Raw genomic sequence first — 22,916 nt, 5'->3', positions numbered from 1 at the left:
CTTTATTAACTTGTACAGTGACTGCAGTGTATAGTGCTTGTCCTGAGAAACACTCACTATGTAGTAGAGGTTAAGCCCGAAAATTATAGACTAAAAACTGCCAAAAATCAAAGTAAAATTAAAAGACAAATTTTAAAAACATGATTGAAAATTTATATATATATATATATATATATATATATATATATATATATATATATATATATATATATATATGTATGTATGTATATATATATATATATATATATATATGTATGTATATATATATATATATATATATATATATATATATATATATATATATATATATATATATATATATAGTGCGTGCGAGTGCGAATGGTTGTTTGTCTCTGTGTGCCCTGCGATTGGCTGGCAACCGGTTCAGGGTGTCCCCCGCCTACTGCCCGATGACGGCTGGGATAGGCTCCAGCACGCCCGCGACCCCCGTGGGGACTAAGCGGTTCAGAAAATGGATGGATGGATATATATATATACACACACACACACACACACGCACGCACACACGCACGCGCATACACACACGCACACAGTATTGGGCAAATTATATCTAAAATGCAATTAGTTACTAGTTACTTTTCCCAAAAAGTAATTGACTTAGCAATTTATTTATTCATTCATGTAGTTACTAGGGATAGTAATTATTGATGTAAACAATGTTGCATCTTCGGCTGAAAAACAAACAAAGAAAACAGCAAAAACATACGGCAAGTTCCTCATTCAGTTTTCCAAGCCATCTCCTGTTTAGTTTTGTCCCGGTATTATTGTTATTGTTATGTATTTCTTACTCAATGCTTTATTTGTTGCTATGTGCTTTATTTATTATTCTCCTCTGTTTGTTTTTCATCTGCAATGTTCGCTTTCGTACTATTTCTGTGTGAGCTACTAGTACCGTATTTTCCGCACTATAAGACGCACCTAAAAACCTCCAATTTTCTCAAAAGCCGACAGTACACCTTATAATCCGGTGCGCTTTATATATGGACCAATATGGATTCGTGGATGAGGACTAATTTATTAAAGTAAGCTTTACGTGTTTAATTTGTGTGTTGTGTGATATTAACATTTGAGCAACGTTGAGTCATTGATATAATGTTATTGTTTTCACTACTTCAAGCATTACTATATTGTGATTGCATTAACGTTTGAGCAACGTTGAGTTATTTATTCTATCTGTTTTATAATCCGGTGCACCTTATATATGAACAAAGTTTTAAAATGGGCCATTCGTTGAAGGTGTGCCTTATAATCCGGTGCACCTTATAGTGCGGAAAATACGGTACCTGAAATTCCTGAGGGAGCAATCCCAAGGGATGAAATTGAGTCCAAGTCTGAAAACTAACAATTTGAAATGACTGCAAAAAACACAAGCTACAACACCTAACAAAAAAAATAACAATGACCTTCAATGCTATATTTACATATAGTCTAAATCTAAGCCTAAGAAGTATTGTACAATTAGGGATGAGCACAGACGGCGACGGTTATCATTGTTTTGTTTTTGGCCCTCAGAATGTCGTGTGACACAGTCCCTGAAGCTGATTGGCTGACGCGAGGCGTTTTTTTTGTGTTGCGTGTGGACGTGTCCCAAGCAGATAAGTAACGTGCCACATTTCACGGTTAGTGACAGTAATGGTAACGTCTTTCAAAATATCTGTAGATCTACTTCTGCAATGAAAGTGACCTGGCCTTGAGCCACTTTGATTGGCGGGAGTCCAAATGGCTTCTTCCACCTGTGCAAATCTTGGAAAATACCCAAAGAAAGAAAACTCCATCCATGCACAAAATTAGACTGCGTTTTACACTAGACTTGAGCTGGGCATGAAAATATAGCCAAACGAGTGTGTTGAACAAGACTGCCTTTTGACTTCAGCCTTGGCAATGTGTGATTTGTTCACTGAAGGCTCTGGAATTTGCCCTTCGGTTCGTACTTGATGATCAATGACTCATCAACAAGTCTGGTCTCATTACTCTCCTCATTGCTCTTCTCTCTCTCCACCAAGAGCTCCTCAGGCGACTCTTCTGTGAAGCTCCTGAAGTATGCGGACGACACTACTCTCAACGGACTGATCCGGGACAGTGACGAGACTGCGTACAGACAGGAGGTGGAGCGGCTGGTCCACTGGTGCAGCCAAAACCACCTGGAGCTGAACCCGCTCAAGACCGTGGAGATGACAGTGGACCCTTCGCCACTTCCACCCCTCACCATCCTCAGTTATGCTATTCTCACCACAGACACAAGTTCCTGGGATCCACAATCTCGCGGGACCAGAAATTGACCGGCCACGTAGACTCTGTCCAGAAGAAGGCCCAGCAGAGGTTGTACTTTCTGGGACAGCTCAAGAAGTTCAAGCTGCCACAGGAGCTGCTGAAAACCTTCTACACTGCCATCATCCAGTCTATCCTCTGCACTTCCATCACCGTCTGGTTTGGATCCGCCTGAGGGATACATTGTAGTTCCATTAGGTAGACATAACAGCGCAAATGGGAAAAAAACGTGAAACAATCCTTACGTTTAAAGTAGAAATGGATGGAGGGATGGTTTGTTGACTTGGAAGTTACAAATTTGCCGACGGAAATGTAGCCACTGATCATTCTGCACTGTGATTTTGCAGTCATCTTTTCAGCACTGCCACTCATAAGGAAAGTAGCAACAGTGTTGATCTTAATTCCGACAAAATCAGGGGAAAGAATTACTTCCCAAAGACCGTTGAACATCAAGACTTTCAAAGATACTTTTCAAATCCTTCCCAGCTTCATAAAGGTTAACATTTCTTAATCGTAGTTCACCTGAGAGCTCTTTTTTGCAAGATATTGTTCCTTTCGAGAATAGCTAACCCCAAGATCCCTCCCTCCCTCCCTCCCTCCCTCCCTCCCTCCCTCCCTCCCTCCCTCCCTCCCTCCCTCCATCCTTCCATCAATTTTCTGTACCGCTTGTCCCCACAGGGCTCGCGGGCTTGCTGGAGCCTATCCCAGCTGTCATTGGGCAGTAGACGGGGGGGGGGGACACCCTGAACCGGATGCCAGCCAATCGTGGGGCACACAAAGACGAACAACCATCCACACTCACCCTCACACCTATGGGCAATTTGGAGCACTCAATCAGCCTACCGAGCATGTTTTGTGGAGGAAATGGGAGTGCCCGGAGAAAACCCACGCAGGCACGGGGAGAACATGCAAACTCCACACAGGGCGGGCCGGAGTTGGAATCAAATCCGCACCCTCTGAACTGTGAGGCGGACGTGCTAACCAGTGCCCAGTGTGCCACCTAACCGCAAGATCGGGTGTGTTATTTTTATAGGGCAGGGCAGTTCACCCCCAACAACAAAGACATACTGTGACCTAATTTCAGCCTGGGAATATTCATTGATTGGGATGGGGTGGGCAGGCAGCATGAACCAAAATATTATTTTTTGACGTGGGTGGGGTTGGACTCGTCCTGATGCATACCGATTTCGGCCTGTGATGAACTGGCTGTTCGAGAATCTCCCGAAATTACAGATGGCCAACATGCTGCTGCCCCACAATCTGGAGTCGTCACAGAACCTTTAGGGTTCACATAGTTCTTCTGTCCTCCACTGTAAAGTTGAGTTCAATAAAAACATGAAAACATGTCATTGTTTGTGTGGTATTAGTCTAAGCAGGTACTTTTTGTCCATTGATGTGACCGCAAATTATGAGCAATTTCTGTAGTTCATCTACTTGTGACCGTATATATTGTGAATAGCTATCACTGTCAAATGGAATTGATTTTCAATGCTGATTAGTCTACACAAATGTCACCTTGATGAACTGTATCATAAGTAATTTTATAGAGAGAATTATTATAATAATTGCTGTATTGGATTGTTAGCAAGACATTGAGATATTGCCATCATGTAAATATGAAAATATGAAGTTATTACATCCTAGACAAAATAAATTGAATAAGCATCTTGTTGATAGGATGAAAACTAACAATATTTAATGTACATATTAAAACGAATATTCAAATGATTATAGATTTTAAAAGAGCTGTTTGTTTTATGCTCAACAAATATTTGCTTCTTGGCTCTGATACTAGTTAGAATAGTAACAAATTCTTTATTCAATTTTGGCCCTAAAGTAAAAGAGGTTGGGTGACCATTACTGTCTCAATTATATGAAACAATTTCCACCCTAAAAACTGGCAAGTTTCATGATTTGTAAGTTGTACTACTACAGGTTTTATCTTTTTTTTTTTTAACCTAAGCATTTAATAGACACTTTTTTTAAGACACTAAATTGTGGGGAAATAATGATTTATGTCTCCTTTAATATTTATCAGACAGTTTTCTTTATTATTAGACTTAGAAATTAATGTCAAGTATTTTGCGACACCCTGTATCTGACAGACAATTTGCTCTTTGTGGTTCATGTGTCAGTTTCTACACGCTCCACAGTCCAGACTCTACTTGTTCCCTAAGGGGTTGTTCCCTCAGGGGTTTAATAACCCATAATTGTTAAAATGATAAAGTCAAGCCACACAACCGCACAACTTATTTAAAAAAGCTTTTTCTTATTGTGAAGTAGAGTCAAATTATTATATTCTTCTTCATCATTATCCAAACAATCACAAGTTAAAATATTTTCCCAAAACAAGACAAGACACATTGGTATTTTGTATGATTTTTACAGTGTGTTGAAAATGACTGCATTATGAGGCTATCTATATATTGGATGTACGGTGTAATGGGGGACTCACCTGCTCTGTAATCATTCATTAAATGTGTCCTTTCTTGAACACTATATTATTCACATTTATATATACGTACATGAAAAATAAAAGTTTTGAATAGATTTTAACTGGTTTAGGTTTGTTTCCAGTGGAAGCACAAGCAGCTGAGTGAGCAAGCAAGCAGATAAAACAGCCTTGTTATTCACACCACAAACGAGCCAAGATAGCAGATCATGATGGAGAAAAAAAGTTAACTTCTCTTCTCGTTTCTTTGTGTCTCAGTGTCTGGCCACTAGGAGGTGTATCTAAAATCAATTCCCTGTACTGAGAGCAGGCAAGAAAACATCAAAACGCACCATTTGCATGATTTTAAAAAGCAAAACAAAACACAAAAGACAAGATTGTAAATTTTGTACATCATAGGATACAACTAACTGTTAATTTACCATCACACATACCATAAAACAGTACAATCTAATACAACAAAACTGAAAATAATATATCCCTGTTTGATTCAGAGTCAGTATGATGGCACATTTATTGATGTTTACTTATAATGTTTTTGCTCATCTTAAAAGTAGATAACTGTTCATGATTTAGTGTGCAGTACTGAGATATGAAGATAAAAACAGCAGAAATAACACGATTCATATCTGCACTGAATCATCCTTGTCTGGCTTAAGCAACATGAAAAAAAGAGGAACTTGATTGTGCCGAGGGATGGGGGTGAATGTCCTACTATATAGTATACATATCAATATGTGCATTTTCTATTTGTACAAGTTAAGTAAACAGTGAAGAGTGTGTTGAAATAAAGTCAATAATGTATTGGAACAGCAGTCTATGCTTGCCTCTTCATACACTCTTATCTTATTCTTTTTTGGTCTCGTGTGTATGAGTGATTATGTTTGTCCATGTGCCTTGTGATTCACACTCGTCTAATAATATCCCACGGCCTTGGCTGAGAGTTGATGTCGAGGAGTCCAAAGAAAATGAGGAATCAGGAATAAGAAGTGAGAGAGCTGGATGTCCCCGACAACGCATGACAGGCAACTGTTCCATGTCATTGTGAAACAAATAATGGCTACTGAAACCCCTGCTGCTGAGTGTCAGTCAACAACAACGGTCTTCCTTGTGTGCTGTCCTCCCACAGAAATGAAATACATTTACATTTGTAAAAATAATTACATTTGAACTCAACGCTATTTTAGTCCATAAACCAAGTCATGGACAAAGTGTCATCTTTATGGCAATACAATTTCATTTGTTGAAGAAGGTATGCTACTATTTAATGCAAATTTTTTTTTTCTTTCTTCTGTATTATTCATTCCGAGTTAATTTTGTCATGAACTGGATAAGATGTAGAATATCATAAAACTACATATTTTTTAAGTTCTTTTATCCAAACATATATGGTGCTTTCAGTAAATTCACAGTTGTGTTTCATTTATTTCCTTCATCTTTTAAAAGTGTACGACACAATTTAAAAAAAGAATATATATATATACAATAAATATTTTGTTCAATACAGTTAACCGGTAGAGTCTCGGATCACTGTGGACTAAAAGAACATGTTCTGTAGGAAGTTTGTCACCTTCTTGTTTTAATAAGGAAGAAGAAGAAATAGGAGAAGAAGCCTTATGGTACTCAACATAAATTGGCAGAATTAAGGAAGTTTTTAGTTCCCCTGCTAATTCAGAGATATATAGAAAGCTGCATTTTTCAACCACCTTTGGCAATTTGCTTCTCGTAGTTAACCAAGTGACTTTTATGGGAGTGTAGCCACTGACCACTGGATGATTTACACAGCAAACTGGTAAGACCAAATATGTTTTGCTTTTAAGGGCGACCGTGGGCGTTACCTTTGAGGGACATGCTAATGTTTTAGTATTACTGTCTATTCTATGGTCGAATATCACAAAGTGGTGACATATCTCTATACAAGTGGTGACCACTATATATTTGAAATACTATTTACCAAAGACCACATCTGAGCTGTGTTTAACCTGCAGCTTAATCACTTTATGATCGTTTACACTATTACCTCCGAGCTATTTTTGGTTCTTGTTTCACTTGCATATCATCGTACTTTTAATGATTATTAACACCCAATTTGAGATAATATGAGTGACGAATGCAGATAGATTAAATTTAAAGTTGCTATGTAGAATGCATTGCTAAATTTGACAGAAAAAACTGGGTTGCCTTAGAAGTCAAACACTGAATCATAATCAAAAATCAAAGGGCATTTTCTTTAATTCACGAAGCACCATGGAGTCATTAAATCATTAGTGTCACACTGAGACAATTTTCAAGTAGGTTTAACTGCAGGTTTGATATTGCTGGGCAAGCAGTGACAAAAGTATAAATATTTCTATGATTAAAATCTAATGCTAATGTGATGTTAACTCTGGCTTTTATATGCTTTCAACAAACAAAGAGGTTATTTTTCAACTGCATTTCTCAAGAAACAATGTTGAGTGAAGGTGATTACGAAATATTTGCACTACCACAGAATTTTCAGAGTTTAGACATCAACCAGATCTCAGTCTGGCTAAACTGATGTTCTGCAGAGGAGGAGCGCAACACTTCCTGTTGCGACGTTGCCTGTATCCTGTTTTCCACAGTCAGTGGTCATGCGTGTCATTCCCCTACGCAAACTTGTGTGGGCACAATCTCGTGATCCTGTGCAGCAAGCTTCTGAAACGCCAACACGGGAGACTCCGAATGTCCGTGATAGAAACTGTTGATGTCAGCTACATGGGTTTTGCAATTTTGCAGTCAGTTGACAATTACAAAGTGAGACTTTTAAGAGCCATTACTGCATAAGAGGCCTCAAATTCCTTGTGTACTCAAACTAGATTATCCATTTTGAGATTTTCTTAAAATTCATGAATATTGGGGATGTAAATTAGAGTCCTTGCAAAATGAAAATAAAAACATCTTATGAGTTTGACACATCAAAGAAACACCAATAGAAACAGTAGACATATATCTCTATATCAGTGTAGAATTTTTTTCCAGTTTCTTTGACAAGCTAAGCCACCCTAATACTGACTATGACTAAGAATGATAGGCTGTCTTCATTTCTCAATGCAATGTCGCTTACGCTTGCAAAACTGACGTCTTTTTTATTTTGACAATCTGACTTTGTTAAATGTAGTGTTGCGGTGAAACGTAAAAACGCTAACACAGTCCTTCTGAAGTCAAACACTAATATTTTTGTGCCAACAGTAGCAGCTGCCTGAACCTTGATGGAAACTAATCAAACACAATCTATTGAGTTAGAATATGTTGTTTCATGTTCAAGCAGCAAACAATCCGACAAGCCACTTCAGGCAAGAGGGCCAAACTGTTAGACCCCACTTAAAGGTAAGACATTTGAGTATACATTTGTTGGCTGAGAGTTGAAAACAAAACAAATAACTTAAGAAAAGACAATACAGATGGATGGATGAATAGATAATAGATAGACATTCCTGTCACTAGATAATAGATAGGCATTCCTGTCACTTGCTGTAACGGACCAAATGTTCGTATCTGGAATTTACTCGCTGCATATCATCATCATAATGAAGTACATGCTAAACTTGTGATAACCTTGACACCTCCACACTGGCCCCCACTCTTGTGGTAACACACAAGCTATTTTAACTGTTTGTATGGCGCAACAATCAGAGAGCTTAATCTTGATACTTGAAAACGGAGAAGTACATATTTTACAGAACAAACCAGAAAATAATGCTTGGTCACAGCTACTGCTGCAGAGTTACAATCATGTCCGTGAGTAAGTTACAGTGTGTTTGAAAAACTGTAATCCATTATACAAACTTTAAATGCCACATTTTGTGTTGGAGTTAAGGTCGAGGAAGAAGCTGAAGGATCAATAACCTTGGATTATAAACGAAACGCTTTGAGCATATATTAGGCCTATGTTGAACATCTTGTTAACAAATCGTGACACTTGCACAGATTGTAATGTATATGAAATGTTTTGATGTCACTGAGCTTTGTGGAAGGTAACAAAGTGCTTTGCCTTCAATCAGGGGTGTCAAGCTCATTTTTTGTCACAGGCCGCATCGTAGTAAGGTCCTTCATGACTGTCCTCCCTAATAAATTCATGAACAGTATAGGCTACACAACAAACTGATGAATAACTAGTTTTGAAATCACAGACTAGTAAAAACTCTTCAAATATTTTAAAAAGATGAATGTAATAAAAATTGCTAGCAATATTTCAGTTTTTTTAAAAAGTGAAGACAATTTCAGTCCTGACACATGAAGTCAATGGACAATTTGTCTTCGTGGGCCACATAAAATGATGTGGTCGGCCATATCCGGTCCCCGAGCCTTGAGTTTGACACCTATGCCTTAGATGTACTATATTGTTACAAGCCATTGTTATATTCACACTGAATAATAATCCTTTGTATGAATATTTTTTTTAATTTACAGTACATATTACATATTAGTAGTTAGTAGGAGTAAAAGTAGTAGTAGTAGTAGTAGTAGTAGTAGTAGTAGTAGTAGTGCTAGCAGTTTTGTTTTCTTAATGTACATTTCTTTCAGATTGGTAGAACTGAGCACCAAATGTGTCACTACAATTAGATTTTTCTGTTGTCGTATTCTTTATACTTATAATTTTGATTATTGTCACGCTCTGTTGGATGCTTTTTACTTTCTATTCTAATTATACAAAACGTGCTTTCTGTAAAACCCAATATGTTTTATTTGTTTTTGCTTCCTCCCTTCTACAACAGAGAAAAAAACTAACGAGACATCCAACTCTTATTTGAAGTCAGGATCATCCTACCACTGTGACATGTACATCGATTTATTGTAAGACATTCATAGAACCAAATCCGAAAGAAAAGTTTCCAGTTCCTCATTTTGCTTTTATGCCTCTGTGGTTGTGCACTGCAGAAAACACATTACAAGGGAACATTACATTTAAGATATTGCTATGGATGGACTTGTATGATTTTACATTTAGTTAAAATTAGACTATTTAATGTGTTTGTGTGTTTTCTTATTACCGGTTACTACTTATTATCAGTGACATCTTTTTTATTGGAAAACTGTATGTGTTTATTGAACCCTGTAAAGCACTGTGGATAATTTTTTTTTTACCTGAATTGATCTTGTGGTACTTGAAAAAATGTAACCTGTATGCTTTATAGAATGTTTCCAATTCTCTAAACTATAATGTTGGACTTTTCAGTTGTTTCTTTAGAGGGACTTATCAGCAGTTTTGTGCTGCAAAGTATGTCAGAAGCCATGATGACTCACATATGGAGCACCAACAGAAATCTTCCACGAGGTTGCTGTTATATTGAGGCCATCATAATTCCCAAATTATGCACCCGAAGGTCCACATAATATCAAGTATGTACCAATAAATTTGTTCCAAATTCATGATTGCAAAAAGATGTCCCTTTAAAAGCCAAACTGCTTCTCCGTACTTCATATATGAAATTTCTTCATAAAGGTGATAAAAATTGTTCAAGTGAGCACATGATAAAATGATCCATTCAGCTGACATCTGAGTCATGTCTAGATGCTGCTAAAAGTGTTCCTTGGTGTGCAAGACATCATTTTAGTGAGGCTGTCGGTACATTTGAGAGGCTTCACAAACTTAGACGACATTCAACCAAGACATCCCAGGTCCGCCACCCCAAACATTTGAATAAACAGAAATACTTTATTTTCTACAGTCAGAAACCTTCATTGGGGATGGCTATATCTTGGTTTAACCTGATTGTAGTATGTCACTTAATCACGTGGACATTGCCCCCACTCGCCTGTTACTTTGGAGTCGTGGTCGCTTCACAGATGAATCCCAATTTACCCCGTACTGGACAGATGGCAGACAGCAGGTGTGGCATTGACTTGGCAAGGCTCTATACACAATTCCTGGAAGCTGCAAAAAAATATATATACATATGGAGGCCAGCATGTCCATAGCCATAAAGGTGATTTTTCAGAATAAATTATTCAAACCACAATTCCAATGATGACAGGGTGTTGTGTAAAATGTAAATCTTTCATATACCTTAATACCAGATATGTGTTGAGGGAGGAGCAAGCCTATAATATGGTAATACTGCATATTCTCCTATACTTTGGAGGTTGAAGTACATCAAGCACCCTGGAAAGATGAAATCTATATTGCCCTTTGGATGCAATTATAGTACATGCCACACTTATTAATGGTAATATAAATAAAGGCCCATTTATAAAATGACACTGGTGAGTAAAATCTACAAAAGAAAATCTCTTGGAACCTGCTTTTTGTTTGGACAGAGATGGCATTTTGAGGGAATGAATACAAACAAATTTGAAACCACCCTCCAAAGTGGAAAGGTTATTAAACTTAAAACTCCAATCAGACCAGCTCAAGCCACATAGGGCACGTGACAAACATGTGCCACTACAGGGAAGTAGACAAACTTGTTTGATTATATCCATTCGTCGGCCCTTCAAAGAGTTCTGGCTGTTTTAATAACGCAACGGGAGTCTTTCCAACAATTTTACAGACAGTTTTTTTATTTTTTTGGTTTTCGCGGGGCAGGTCATCAGCGTAAAATGCAGAAACGAAGTGAGATTTTACGCATGCACACTTGCGTACATGACGGACTTACATAACTGCACCAACCAGCCGTTTTGCATGAATACTCAATAAAATTTGCACACACTTGCATAATTGTATGCACACATATTTTCTCTGATAAACGCGAAATGCAAAGTGAGGTTAAGACGCCACTTTTACATCTTCTGTTCCGATTGTCATCAGCTAATAAGGCCTAAGATTTCCAGAAAGACCCAAAAAGGTATTCCATTCTGAATTAATTTAGTTAGAGATGAAGCACTCAGTAATAGTTTTAAATATTAGTATAAAATATTACATTCAGCATTTTGCTTTGTCACAATGCGTACTTAATAAATTTGATTTCCACAAACTAGATGACATTTTTTAGAGACTGCGCCAATGATGAGCGTTTCTTTTTAGCACGAATTAATATCGCACCGACATCCTTGTATAATGTAAGGGACATTAAATGAGAAAACCCAGCAACCGTACTCGTATTCGTTGGAGCACAATAATATCACAGACAACAAACAGTACAAAAACTATACAAAACAGATAATGAAAAACAAATATTGAGCTTATTAAAATAGCGTCCAGGTCAGCAGACCTCTATTCATTGCTTAAGGGAATAAATGGAAGGTCTAATTGTCGATGGCTGAGAAAGTGGTTATCAGTCTTTTGGTGTGACATCCTCACAAGTCAAGTTATGCATGTTTCTTTGTGAAAAGGAGGTAGCGAGCAGGGGCTATATCCTCCTTTGGCATTTTTTTTTAAACCCCTGTATCTCCTTTGTGATAATCAGAACCTCCAAAACTGATACTGTTGCTTCATCTTATCTTCCAGTCACGTGCGGGTATGTGTGTGATCCCATGGGTGAAATTCTAATTTGCAAGACATCGTATAGGGAGGAAAATTAAGGTCAAAGAAAGGCAATAAAGTTTAAGTGTGGAATAAGATGTAGCAGTTGTTGCTTTCTCTTTCATGTTTTATCAATTTTTAATTTGCGATAACTGGAAAAGTCGGCTGATAGAGATTTTTACAACATTGGCCAGTCTTACACAATGCACACTCTCAGTCAGACATTTTTCGCTATTGTTTGCTATGTTGCTACAGAAATCAGACTTGGATGCAACGACATTGTCAACCTAGTCCAAACGTATTAAATAAATCCCATTTTCAATGCAGGTGCCATTTGATAAATGACCAAAACAACATGGATGATACAGCAGGTACACTTTTACACCAATAATATTCAACATGGCAAAAAGAAAAGCTATTTCATTTACAAATTAACAAAACTACACTTTTGACTTGGCATTTGACTTCAATCATTGTAGCGGCAAAGTGGCCCATGAATGGGCGATGCGTTTAGTCGACACGGTCACTGATGATTGGCCACCAAGGGAGGCGACAATATAGTGCTGGTGATAAATGTGAAGTTTTGCGGGCTCCCCTGAAGCAGTAGACACACTCTGTTGCTCCCACCCACACCAATTTACAGAAGTTAAAAGTTCCTTTTTCACAGGCAAACAGTGAGCCTATGCTTATTTTCTATTTGTATTTGATCCCACTGATGGTCTCTTGGACTGATTCAGCTCGGTAGCGTTAACTATAAAATAAGAGCAACAGAGGGACATGTTTTGGTTATCGTTAAATGAGAGGAAATTTTGAAACATTGTGCAATGGTGCTGCAAAGGTTTTGAAAGGTTGTGAGAGCTTTTGGTCCGCAAGGTGTCTTTGAGCCCACTCGTTGGAGAAGAAGCCCCCATGTTGCATCCCTACAGAATGGAGAGTTATCTCATTGCACCTGTAAGTATTATCATTATTATTATCTTCTAAAGCGTCAAGACATTTTTAGAATAAAATATATACACATTTTAATTTTTTTCTAAAACCCTGAATTTTCTTATCCACAAATGTAAGAGAAAAGGCTTTGGCCTCTCATGTCATGTTTGATGAATTACTATGTGTTTGAGTTCATTAGTAGACAGGATGCCAACTCTAACAGCCCTTTCAAACTACAGACGAAAACGAAACTTTAAGGTTCTTGAAAGTTTCAGAATGGCAGTGGCCCAAAAAAAAATCCTCATTTGTATTTTATTTAAGTAAATATTTGTACATACATATAGTTAACATTTTACCCAATCAAAATATTTAAATATGGTTTGTGAATGTGCGATTAATACATTTATTTAAAATATATTGTCTACAAATTTGCTTTGTTGTCTGTGATGGTTCAACAATTTGTTTCATTCATGATTGTTATATTTTAATGTGCTCTTATAGTCCTCTGAAGAAACATATGATCCAGAGATCTACAGACATCAAATTCCAGATTATTATAGTCCATATGTTCTGGATACAGAGATGCAGGCAGGTCAGTTTTACTCGAGCATTTCATGTCTTTCTGTCTTTTTAACGGTTGGATGTGATATGTTACGTTATTCTGAAAGTTAACCAATAAGGCTTGGACAAATATACAATATTATGCGATCTAAAATATTTTGAATAAATTTGATTCAATGAATTAGAAATAAAACATTGAGACGTAAGGAGTAATTGTTTTTTTATTTTTTTATTTTGCCGTGTACTTAAGGCAAATACAATGTGTGCAGCTGAAGCGCACAGGAAACAGATGCTATTTTTTGGGCCACTCTAACTACAGACATAGAACAAATTTTGCCCCATGGGGTTTCGTTGACATTCTCTTGGTAGCAACAGTTTTGAATATTCCACCAAAACAGGCTTAATGGAGAAAATAAAGCGAATAGACCCTTGTCGATGTGTTGGGGGAAAAATATTTCTGAATAATTATTATTTGATACAATTAATTTTGCATAGATTTAAAGCAAGTGAGTAATAATGACGTAAACAATAAATTTTCTGACAATACTTTTTTCTTAGTTTTTATAGCTTTGATATTTCATAATTACATTAGTGGCTGTGTATCAAAATCCAGTCAAGAAAAATAATAGGAGGAATAACTTGAAAATGGTCACATTAATTAAGAAAAATGTTTCGACAACTGCAATAGGTAATAGTTTCCTAATATAATTCAACTGTCCTTATTCCGACTAAAATCTCATTGACTGAATAAAGCATTGTGTTGTTTTCACTCTGTCTGTTGTAATCTAATGTTTCCTTGTGTTCTCTCATTAGATCACTGGGACTATCATTCTCATACTCACGTATACCCAATTGAGTTTGAAAATATTCAAGAGACAAACTTCACAGAGTTGCAAAGTGTACAGTCTCTGCACCCGCCCGGTCTTATCCGACACGAGGTCATGCGCTATGATCCAGAAAATCTACTGGATCCAAACCTTGGGGTACATTCTCATATGTTGCAGCAACCAGTAAGTCCCTCTGGTACCGAATCAGTATACTCTCAATAAAAACAAGAAATTGATTCTATGAATGAGAGAGCTTGAAAAACAAGTTGCTGGAAATTCATCATTCATCTGTTTGGGAATTTATGTAGTCATTCATGAAGATGGATTATTTGTATACATTCATGCTCATTAATACTGGTTGCACAAAGCCATCGGTAAATTCTTTAGACGGCTATTGCTAAATAACAAAAGCAGGAAAGAATAGGATTGCACAATACCCCTAAAAATTCCCAATTTGACTTCATTCTGAAAGGACATTCTGGAATTGAGTCAAATTTAATTTTGTCCATTAACTTATGTGTTACATTATGGATGCTTGAAACTTTTATTTTTACAACAACTATTACTTACAAAAGTTAAGTGAAGGATGCATTACAGCAATATGACACCGTGGCTTCAATGAAGATATTTTTTGTCTATTAACAAATTTTATCAAGTTAGAAGAAAATAATCAACACTCCATTTTTGTGTGAATGTTGAAGTTTTTACTTTTTGCAAATTAGCAAACAAAATTTCAGATAAAAAAAATTATGTCTAAAGCCTTGATTTGTTAATCACTTCTCAATCTGGTAAATATAATAGAATGTAGAAAAATCATTTAATGTGTTGAGGAATTTTGATTTTGTGGCACCAATTATTTAATTTTCTTCCACTTTATAAACAAGTAGTTTTTTGTCTTAAAATGTGTTTTAAATCAGTGATTGTCAACCGGTGGTCCGCGGCTCTCTAGTGGTCCGGGGCGGTACTGCACGTGATTCGTGAAATTGGAAATGTAAAATAATTGTTACAATTTTAAAAATAAAATGTATTTATTATTTAGACGTGATTCATTTTCCAGCTATTTTGTGAATCATTTACCCATCCAAATTATGTCAACTGGAGCTAAGATTCCCAAATTAGACATAAAGGCAAATAAGTAGCCTGTATAGGTCGAGCCTCCTCTGGCGCAAAATGAAATATTCTGCCAAAACAGTGGTCCCCGAGTTGCTTCTTGATTATAATGGTGGTCCCTTGGACAAAAAAAAAAATGGGCAGAACGTAATGTTCTAGCAATTATTTAATATGAACAGGCAAAGTAGCCAGACTTGGACGCTAAATGTTGATGAACTAATCCTACCAAATATGAGAACACAACACGCAGAATCAACATACATGGTTCTTGACACACCACTGATAAAATCTACAGCCTTGCTTTATTATGGTGACAAACAGCTTTGCAATAATTGAGGCGGCACTGTGCAGAATGGGTCAACACGCCTGTAAAATCATCTATGTTAAAAATGAATATATTGTCCGAACGGCTTTTTTGTCTGCATGGGCGTGGTCGGGGTTTGGGAGCTTTAGACCAAGGGATGTTGTGAACAGTGAGCTCGTCAAGCCCATTGAGACGCTTTGGGGAGTTAGGGCTATATGACTAGACGTGACTCAGATCTTGGCTTTGGCCTTTCTGTGCTGAGTCTATTATTTGGGTTCTCCAGCTTCCTCACACCTTCTAGAAACATGCATGTTCGCTTGGTTAAGGACTCATTGTTTATTCGTAGGAATGAATGCCACCCCGAGTCAATTTCAATTTCACTTTGGAAAATACTTATAACCAACAGATCCTTTCATGCCACAATAATATTTAATTTAGAGACGTATTAGACTGGTACCCAAAGGGACTGCTTCCTGTTTTGAAGGTAACGTTCTTCCCACGGACTGCGTATCCTACACATGTGTCACAACACAGCACTGATGATGAAGAGCATGGACGCCAAAGTCCCCCCCTGGAGGTGTCTGATGAGGAGTGTCTTCGAGAACAAGTCCCTTACGTCATGCCGGGAGAGATGGGTAAGAAATCCCATTCAAAATACATCAGGATTATCTGTTGAGATACTATTATTCAGTATTAGAGCTGAGATGACAAACACATTTGCGTAAAATGGCACACACCTCATGGAGATGATCTTCCAGCTTATCAGCATTCATCATCATTTGAATAGTTACACAATGCAGTTAGATGTTGTGTATTAGCTGTTTAGTTTAAAAGAGTTTGTAGTACACAACCAATGGCAAAACTGTATTTTTGCTCTCTCTCTGTGGAAAACTGCATTTTACAGACTACAGCACAAGTGCTTCTTCTGACCTCAGTGGGCATTTCACAATTTCTCAAAATCTTTTTCTTACAATCAAACTTTGAAAACGGTGTCAGAACAATACTATTTTTTTTCTTTTTTTACTGTCTAATCGGGAAGACGAACCTGATGTTTTTTTAAAACTGCACTACTCACAATTGTAACGTAATGTTTTACCCAATTTACATTTTACTATTTGATGTCATATTTCAATATTTATATAGTGCTGTTGTAAGTACTCACTACTGAGCTTTGTTTTCTTTATCTTCTCTATTTATCCATGCTGTGGCATCCCTGAGATGGTCTATCGCAACACATCGGGGAAATTATCCAGTATTGTTTATTTGTCAGAAACTAATATGTAATACTTAGAAATATTTGTTCATCTTTATATGCCAGTGATGTAAAGTGACAGGCAGAACAATTAAATGCTCTTCCATCAGAGGGCAGAATGCACAATAAAAGTGTGTCGTCACTTGTTGGAATGTAGACAGCAAATTAAGTTGCCGGTAAAGGTTGGAGAACACCACTCATAATTACTCAACCAAACGAAGATGAAAAAAGGCTGCCGACAACCGCACAGTTTGAAATAAAGATCAAACACCTGTGACCTATTAAAAAATTTTTCTCGAAAAAAAAAAAAAAAAAAAACAATTACATGGTTGATGCTTTGGGCAACGCCACTCATAAATACTCAACCAGACGAAGATGAAACAAAAGGCTGCCGACAACAGCACAGTTTAAAATAAAGGTCAAATACCAGAGACCTTTTAAAAAAAAAAAATTCTGAAAAAAAAATCATTGCAATTACTTGGTTGACGCTTTAATTAAAAAATAATTTGGCATGTTTTAGGGCTTGTCTGCTCGGTAATAAGGCTACCAATTACAACCTAATTATATGTCAACGCACATCAAAGTATTGGAAACTTTTTGATTGACTTCATACGAAGATTTTGGGAAATACACGTGATGTATGTTTTCATATATTTCAATTTAATGCCAACGAGTCAACTGCTTCAAAAGTCACAACAACACAACAAATCAGGGTGCATTTAAAAATTGTTTGTTAGTATTCCTTGGAATTTTGTGCACATTATTGTTCTCTCCAAAATTACGCAGTTGGTCAATGCAACAAAGTTTTGCATCATACAGAATTAATAATTGTACCACTTTTTGATGTTTCCCAAAGGCAACAAAAAGAAGATTCGTTTGTATCAGTTCCTGTTGGACCTTTTAAGGAACGGCGATATGAAGGACAGTATCTGGTGGGTGGACAGAGACAAAGGAATGTTCCAATTTTCGTCCAAACACAAGGAGGCTCTCGCACACCGCTGGGGAATCCAAAAGGGAAACCGCAAAAAAATGACCTATCAAAAGATGGCGCGTGCTTTGCGCAACTATGGCAAAACTGGGGAGGTAAAAAAGATCAAGAAGAAACTGACTTACCAGTTCAGTGATGAGGTCCTCGGGAAGACTCATTTGGAGAGAAAGCCATACATGTAGGCAGAAGACTGATGCAACAGCAGTGTTCACTTTTAATAGTTGATCTCACAGTTGAACTCACACATTAGCATTCCTTGTAAAGAAGTTGGATCAATTTGAGCCAAGCCAAAAATAAATTGTTGTGACCCAGAAAGGTGGGTTGTTTTTAACACAGTATTTTTAAGGGTGCATGAAAGCTGTCCAGACGGACTTTAGTAGATTTTACTGTTATTTTGCAGCACATTTATTTCTCACAGCATTGAAATGCAATGAAAATATTAGGGTAGCCAATGTCAGCCATCCATGTACATTGTTCTTGCTATTCACGCTCTAAAAACTATTGGGTCAAAATAAGGTTGGGTCAAATCCCTTTATAAATTGGGTCAAATTGGCCAAACTTCATGGGTCGGTCCACTTTTTAACCCAGCAATTTTTAGGATGCAAGGACATGCATGGGAAAGCTGAAGCTGGTAAAGTACGTATGCGTACAGCAAAGTTTCCATGTGGAAACAAGGCCATGCCTTTCTATGAACTATGTAACCTGTTATTTAAAGACTATACATTACAGGCTTGATTCACCGATAAGTTTGTTCAAAGTAAGATTTTTGTACAATATTATGAAACTGTAGAATCACTGAAAATGCAATAAAAATGTATTCAGTTATGAGACTGGGAGTACCAAATTATTTTTGAAAACCTGTGAACATATTTGTTAATAAGAATGGTGCATGAATTGAGCATACATTTGATTTAAATGATCTTTTCAAGCTGCCTAAAGCGGTTGTGCTTTTACATCAAAGCGATGCTTGCACGTCACATTAAAACAGGAGCAGCGATTAAATATCATTAGCCTAATTGTATAACTGCATGTCATTTTCTAAAGTTTTTTAAAACAGAAAACAAAACCAAAAGTCCAGTTGCATGGATTCAACATTTGTTGACTAGTATGAGAATCGATGTAGACATAAAAAAACATAATTATTAGCAAGCAGTAGTAGCAGGCCTATTATAGTTTAATAAGAGTCGTTTTTATTTCATTTTGAGTTTTGTTGTTTGAATTTAGTTTTAATTGGTTTTCACTTTGTTCGTTTTTATTAGTTAATTTTTTTTTCAAAACAGTTTTAGTTTGGGCGGCACGGTAGCGCACTGGTTACCATGTCCACCTCAAAGTTCAGAGGGTGCGGGTGGATTCTACCTCCCTCCCTTTGCATGTTCTCCCCGTGTCTGCGTGGGTTTTCTCCAGGCACTCTGGTTTCCTACCACATGTCAAAAACCTGCTTGGTAGACTGATTAAGCACTCTAATTTGCCCATAGGCGTGAGTGCTTAGGTATGAGTAATTTGTTATCCAACAACACTCCAAAACGTTTACAGGTCTCCACACAGTCTCCGTTGATAGTCACAGGCTCAGGACCTACTGAAGTCCACCACCATATCCTTCATGAATTTGAATATAACAGCATCGGCATAGTCACTATATCATCCACACTAAACACAAAGAAGATGAATGAGAAACAGAGGCCAAAAGTATAGAACCTCTATTTGTTCACAAAAGCTTTTTATTTTTTTCTTTGTCACCATTCTAAGCACTGCAACGCTGTGTAGTTCATGTTGTGCAATGTGATTTGCATTAGTGTTAATAAGGCAAGAATGAGAACAGAAATTATGTGCGTAAGTCTAGCAGTTGCATGTCATTGTGTTATATAACTACCAATTCCACATATGACCTATCCACAATAAACAACTAAAATCCTTTGTGTCGAATTGTGACGTACATTATATACCATTGCAGGTAGAATGCATGTCATCACAATGACTGACACAGCAAAACAGGTCTGCAATCGGCAGACATTTTGTTAGAACACAAAACTCAGATTTTTCCGTGTTAGCTGTCTGTTCAGGCATTTGATTTATTGCTTGTCTTCATTAGTCATGTGTGAGCTCAGGCCTAGTCCAGGTGACTTTGGGTGGCTGCAACGTGGTAGACCTTGATACCAGGCAATCAACTGCAGGGTGTATACAAACAACCAACCACTCACATTCACGCCTATAATTTAGAGTTGTCAATTAATATAATATGCATGTTTGTGGAATGTGGGAGGGAGGCAGAATGCTCAGGTGCGGCAAGAACATACAAACTCCACACAGGGAGGCTGAAGCTGAGATTCAAAGCCAGAAAGAACTATGAGGCAGACGCACTGACCACTTAGCTTGATGTATTCCCCTATGTTGGTTGTATACATTTTTTTGTCATCTGTCTGTTTTGGCTTTTTCTCATCCTTGATCACAGTTGTGAACCAATGTGCGGAATAAAAGTGTAGGTGGGTGATCAAAGTAAGCCGTGTAAATGGAATCTTACAATGGTTTCTTTACATGCAGGTTATATGTAACTTGAGGTCCTCAAATAAATATGATGAAAAAAACTGAACCAACAATTAGGAATATCTACTTACTATCATAGAACAAATACAAGCAGCTAATATTTTAGCAAAACCTTTTACAAATGCATATTTCAATCAACAAATATGGAAAAAGAATCCATATCTGTAGTCCGCAGTCACAGATATGTACCATGGATTTGCAAATATGGATTGTATGCGTAGATTTGATTTGATTGGCTGTCCAAGAGTCACAAACATCAAGACAGACAGACAGACAGACAGACAGACAGACAGACAGACAGACAGACAGACAGACAGACAGACAGACAGACAGACAGACAGACAAACAGACAGAGTCAGAGAGATAGTCAGAGAGAGAGAGAGAGAGAGACAGAGCAAGAGAGAGAGACAGAGCGAGAGTTAGAGTTAGAGAGAGAGAATCAGAGAGAGAGAGAGAGAGAGAGAGAGAGAGAGAGAGAGAGAGAGTGAGAGAGAGAGAGACGTAGAAAAAGAGTGAGAGAGCGCGAAAGAGAGAGAGAGACAGAGACAAAGACAGAGAGAGACAGAGAGACAGAGAGACAGAGAGACAGAGAGAGACAGAGAGAGACAGAGAGAGAGAGAGAGAGAGAGAGAGAGAGAGAGAGAGAGAGAGAGAGAGAGAGAGATTTAAGTGTACAGTTTACCAGTTTATTTTCTTGAATTTTTAAGTTTAGTTCATATAAATATAAATGTATTTGTATAATATAAATATTAAATATAAACGCAGAGACAAACTGTAAACAGAACAGAATAAAATATAATAGAATCAAGATTTAAGAGAGAGATTTAAGTGTACAGTTTACCAGTTTATTTTCTTGAATTTTTAAGTTTAGTTCATATAAATATAAATGTATTTGTATAATATAAATATTAAATATAAACGCAGAGACAAACTGTAAACAGAACAGAATAAAATATAATAGAATCAAACTAGACAATGGGTGCTACAGGTAAATAGTTTTCTGTGTATTCAGTTTTAAATGGGCAACACAGACGGAACTTTTTTTGAAGTTCTAAATTTAACTGCTGCCTAGCATCCATGTCCCCCTGCTCTCAAGGCCTGTCAATCAGGAGAGGTGTTGGAGGAAATGATGGTTGAAATATAGCCTCTGCGTGCGTGTACGCAAGTATGTGTGTTGCATACGTGCTGTTGTGACGCTGGAATAGGATGAGCTTTGATGGGACGTGTGGGGGCAGCTGTTATTCTTTGGCCATCATACTGGATTCGGAATTAGGGTGTCTGGAGAGGTGGTGCTCGCTGGAGGGGCCACTGCTATTAAAGGCAAAAGAGGGAGATAGACAGCAGAAAAAGTCACCTTGTGGAGAAGAGCACATCCTTTAGGAAGATGCCAGAGCCAGTCAAAAAAACGAGTGAGTTTTTACCCTCTAAATATTGTTTTTCCAATTGGGTGTAGCCCATTCAAGAACACACAATTGTTGCATGTAAAAACTGTTAGCTTCACTCCTGAACTTGAACATTTCCTGTCCGACTAAACGCAAACCTTTTGAGATGCAAGAACAAATAGCTTGACTGTGTGCTGTCTCATAGGTGTCTTAAGCAATGTTAACCACAGTCAAACCGCTGTAACAGGCTTTAACAGATAAGCGTTTATCATTAGATGTTGTAACGTTTACTTTTAAGGTATTTCTTGTACTTGTCTTGCAAGAAAACTAAATAAACCTAAAAAAACAACACTTACTTTCCTAAACGATCAATTACTACAACATTTTGGGTGGCTTTACCCTTTCTGAGACACTGAGTGAGAAATTGTATCCCCAAACCCCAAAACTCATCGAGTAGGCTTACAAGACCCCCTCCCAACTTAGATATGTTACCACTACATTTGTGAAAATAAGGAAAAAGTTCAATATATAGTGGTGCCTTGAAATTTAAATTTGCTCCATGTTAGGTTTAAATCAACTTTTACCATTGGCCACCCCCCCTCCACACACACATGCACGCACGCACGCACGCACGCACGCACGCACGCACGCACGCACGCACGCACGCACGCACGCACGCACGCACCCACTGAAATAAGGTTGTTTCAAACATTCAAATTGCAATTCTCTACATCTTATGTTTAGTTTGACGGGAAACTAAACTGGGAGAGGCAATAAACAGGCTCAAGCCTCTTCAAGACAATTTCTCAATATTTGCTAAAGTGCTGCTTGTCACTCAATGCACCACTGTATTTCTTTTG

General features: G+C 37.4%; 2 protein-coding genes and 1 long non-coding RNA gene across 3 annotated transcripts in view; 2 read left to right on the top strand and 1 right to left on the bottom strand.

The window, feature by feature from the left end:
* Positions 1-613: 613 nt before the first annotated feature.
* On the bottom strand, positions 614-5,025 carry LOC125967166 (uncharacterized). Its single transcript, XR_007480673.2, has 2 exons — positions 4,745-5,025; positions 614-2,460 (listed from the first exon to the last, which is right to left on the bottom strand). It is a non-coding gene; the product is annotated as an uncharacterized lncRNA (long non-coding RNA).
* Positions 5,026-9,961: 4,936 nt separating this feature from the next.
* Positions 9,962-22,916, top strand: part of mybpc3 (myosin binding protein C3) — a 35,802-nt gene continuing 22,847 nt past the window's right edge. Inside the window, exon 1 of the mRNA XM_068650359.1 lies at positions 9,962-10,102. Coding sequence (XP_068506460.1) covers positions 10,075-10,102 — 28 coding nt within the window. The 5' untranslated portion in view covers positions 9,962-10,074. The remainder of the gene's footprint in view (positions 10,103-22,916) is intronic.
* spi1b (Spi-1 proto-oncogene b) lies at positions 12,761-18,963 on the top strand. Its single transcript, XM_049718911.2, has 5 exons — positions 12,761-13,115; positions 13,593-13,683; positions 14,466-14,662; positions 16,378-16,528; positions 18,002-18,963. Exons 1-5 carry the CDS (start codon positions 13,074-13,076, stop codon positions 18,313-18,315), a joined length of 795 nt encoding a protein of 264 aa, XP_049574868.1. The 5' UTR covers positions 12,761-13,073; the 3' UTR covers positions 18,316-18,963.

The sequence above is a fragment of the Syngnathus scovelli genome, chromosome 4, assembly GCF_024217435.2.
Source record: "Syngnathus scovelli strain Florida chromosome 4, RoL_Ssco_1.2, whole genome shotgun sequence".
Lineage (NCBI taxonomy): Eukaryota > Metazoa > Chordata > Actinopteri > Syngnathiformes > Syngnathidae > Syngnathus > Syngnathus scovelli.
This window is presented reverse-complemented; position numbering and strand designations above follow the sequence as displayed.

Excerpts from the sequence above, each read along its gene's own strand:
- spi1b (XM_049718911.2), top strand. The coding sequence starts at position 13,074 with ATGTTGCATCCCTACAGAATGGAGAGTTATCTCATTGCACCT. Across the intron at positions 14,663-16,377 it reads CTCATATGTTGCAGCAACCA|GTAACGTTCTTCCCACGGAC; the intron begins GTAAGTCCCTCT and ends CCTGTTTTGAAG. Across the intron at positions 16,529-18,001 it reads CGTCATGCCGGGAGAGATGG|GCAACAAAAAGAAGATTCGT; the intron begins GTAAGAAATCCC and ends TGTTTCCCAAAG.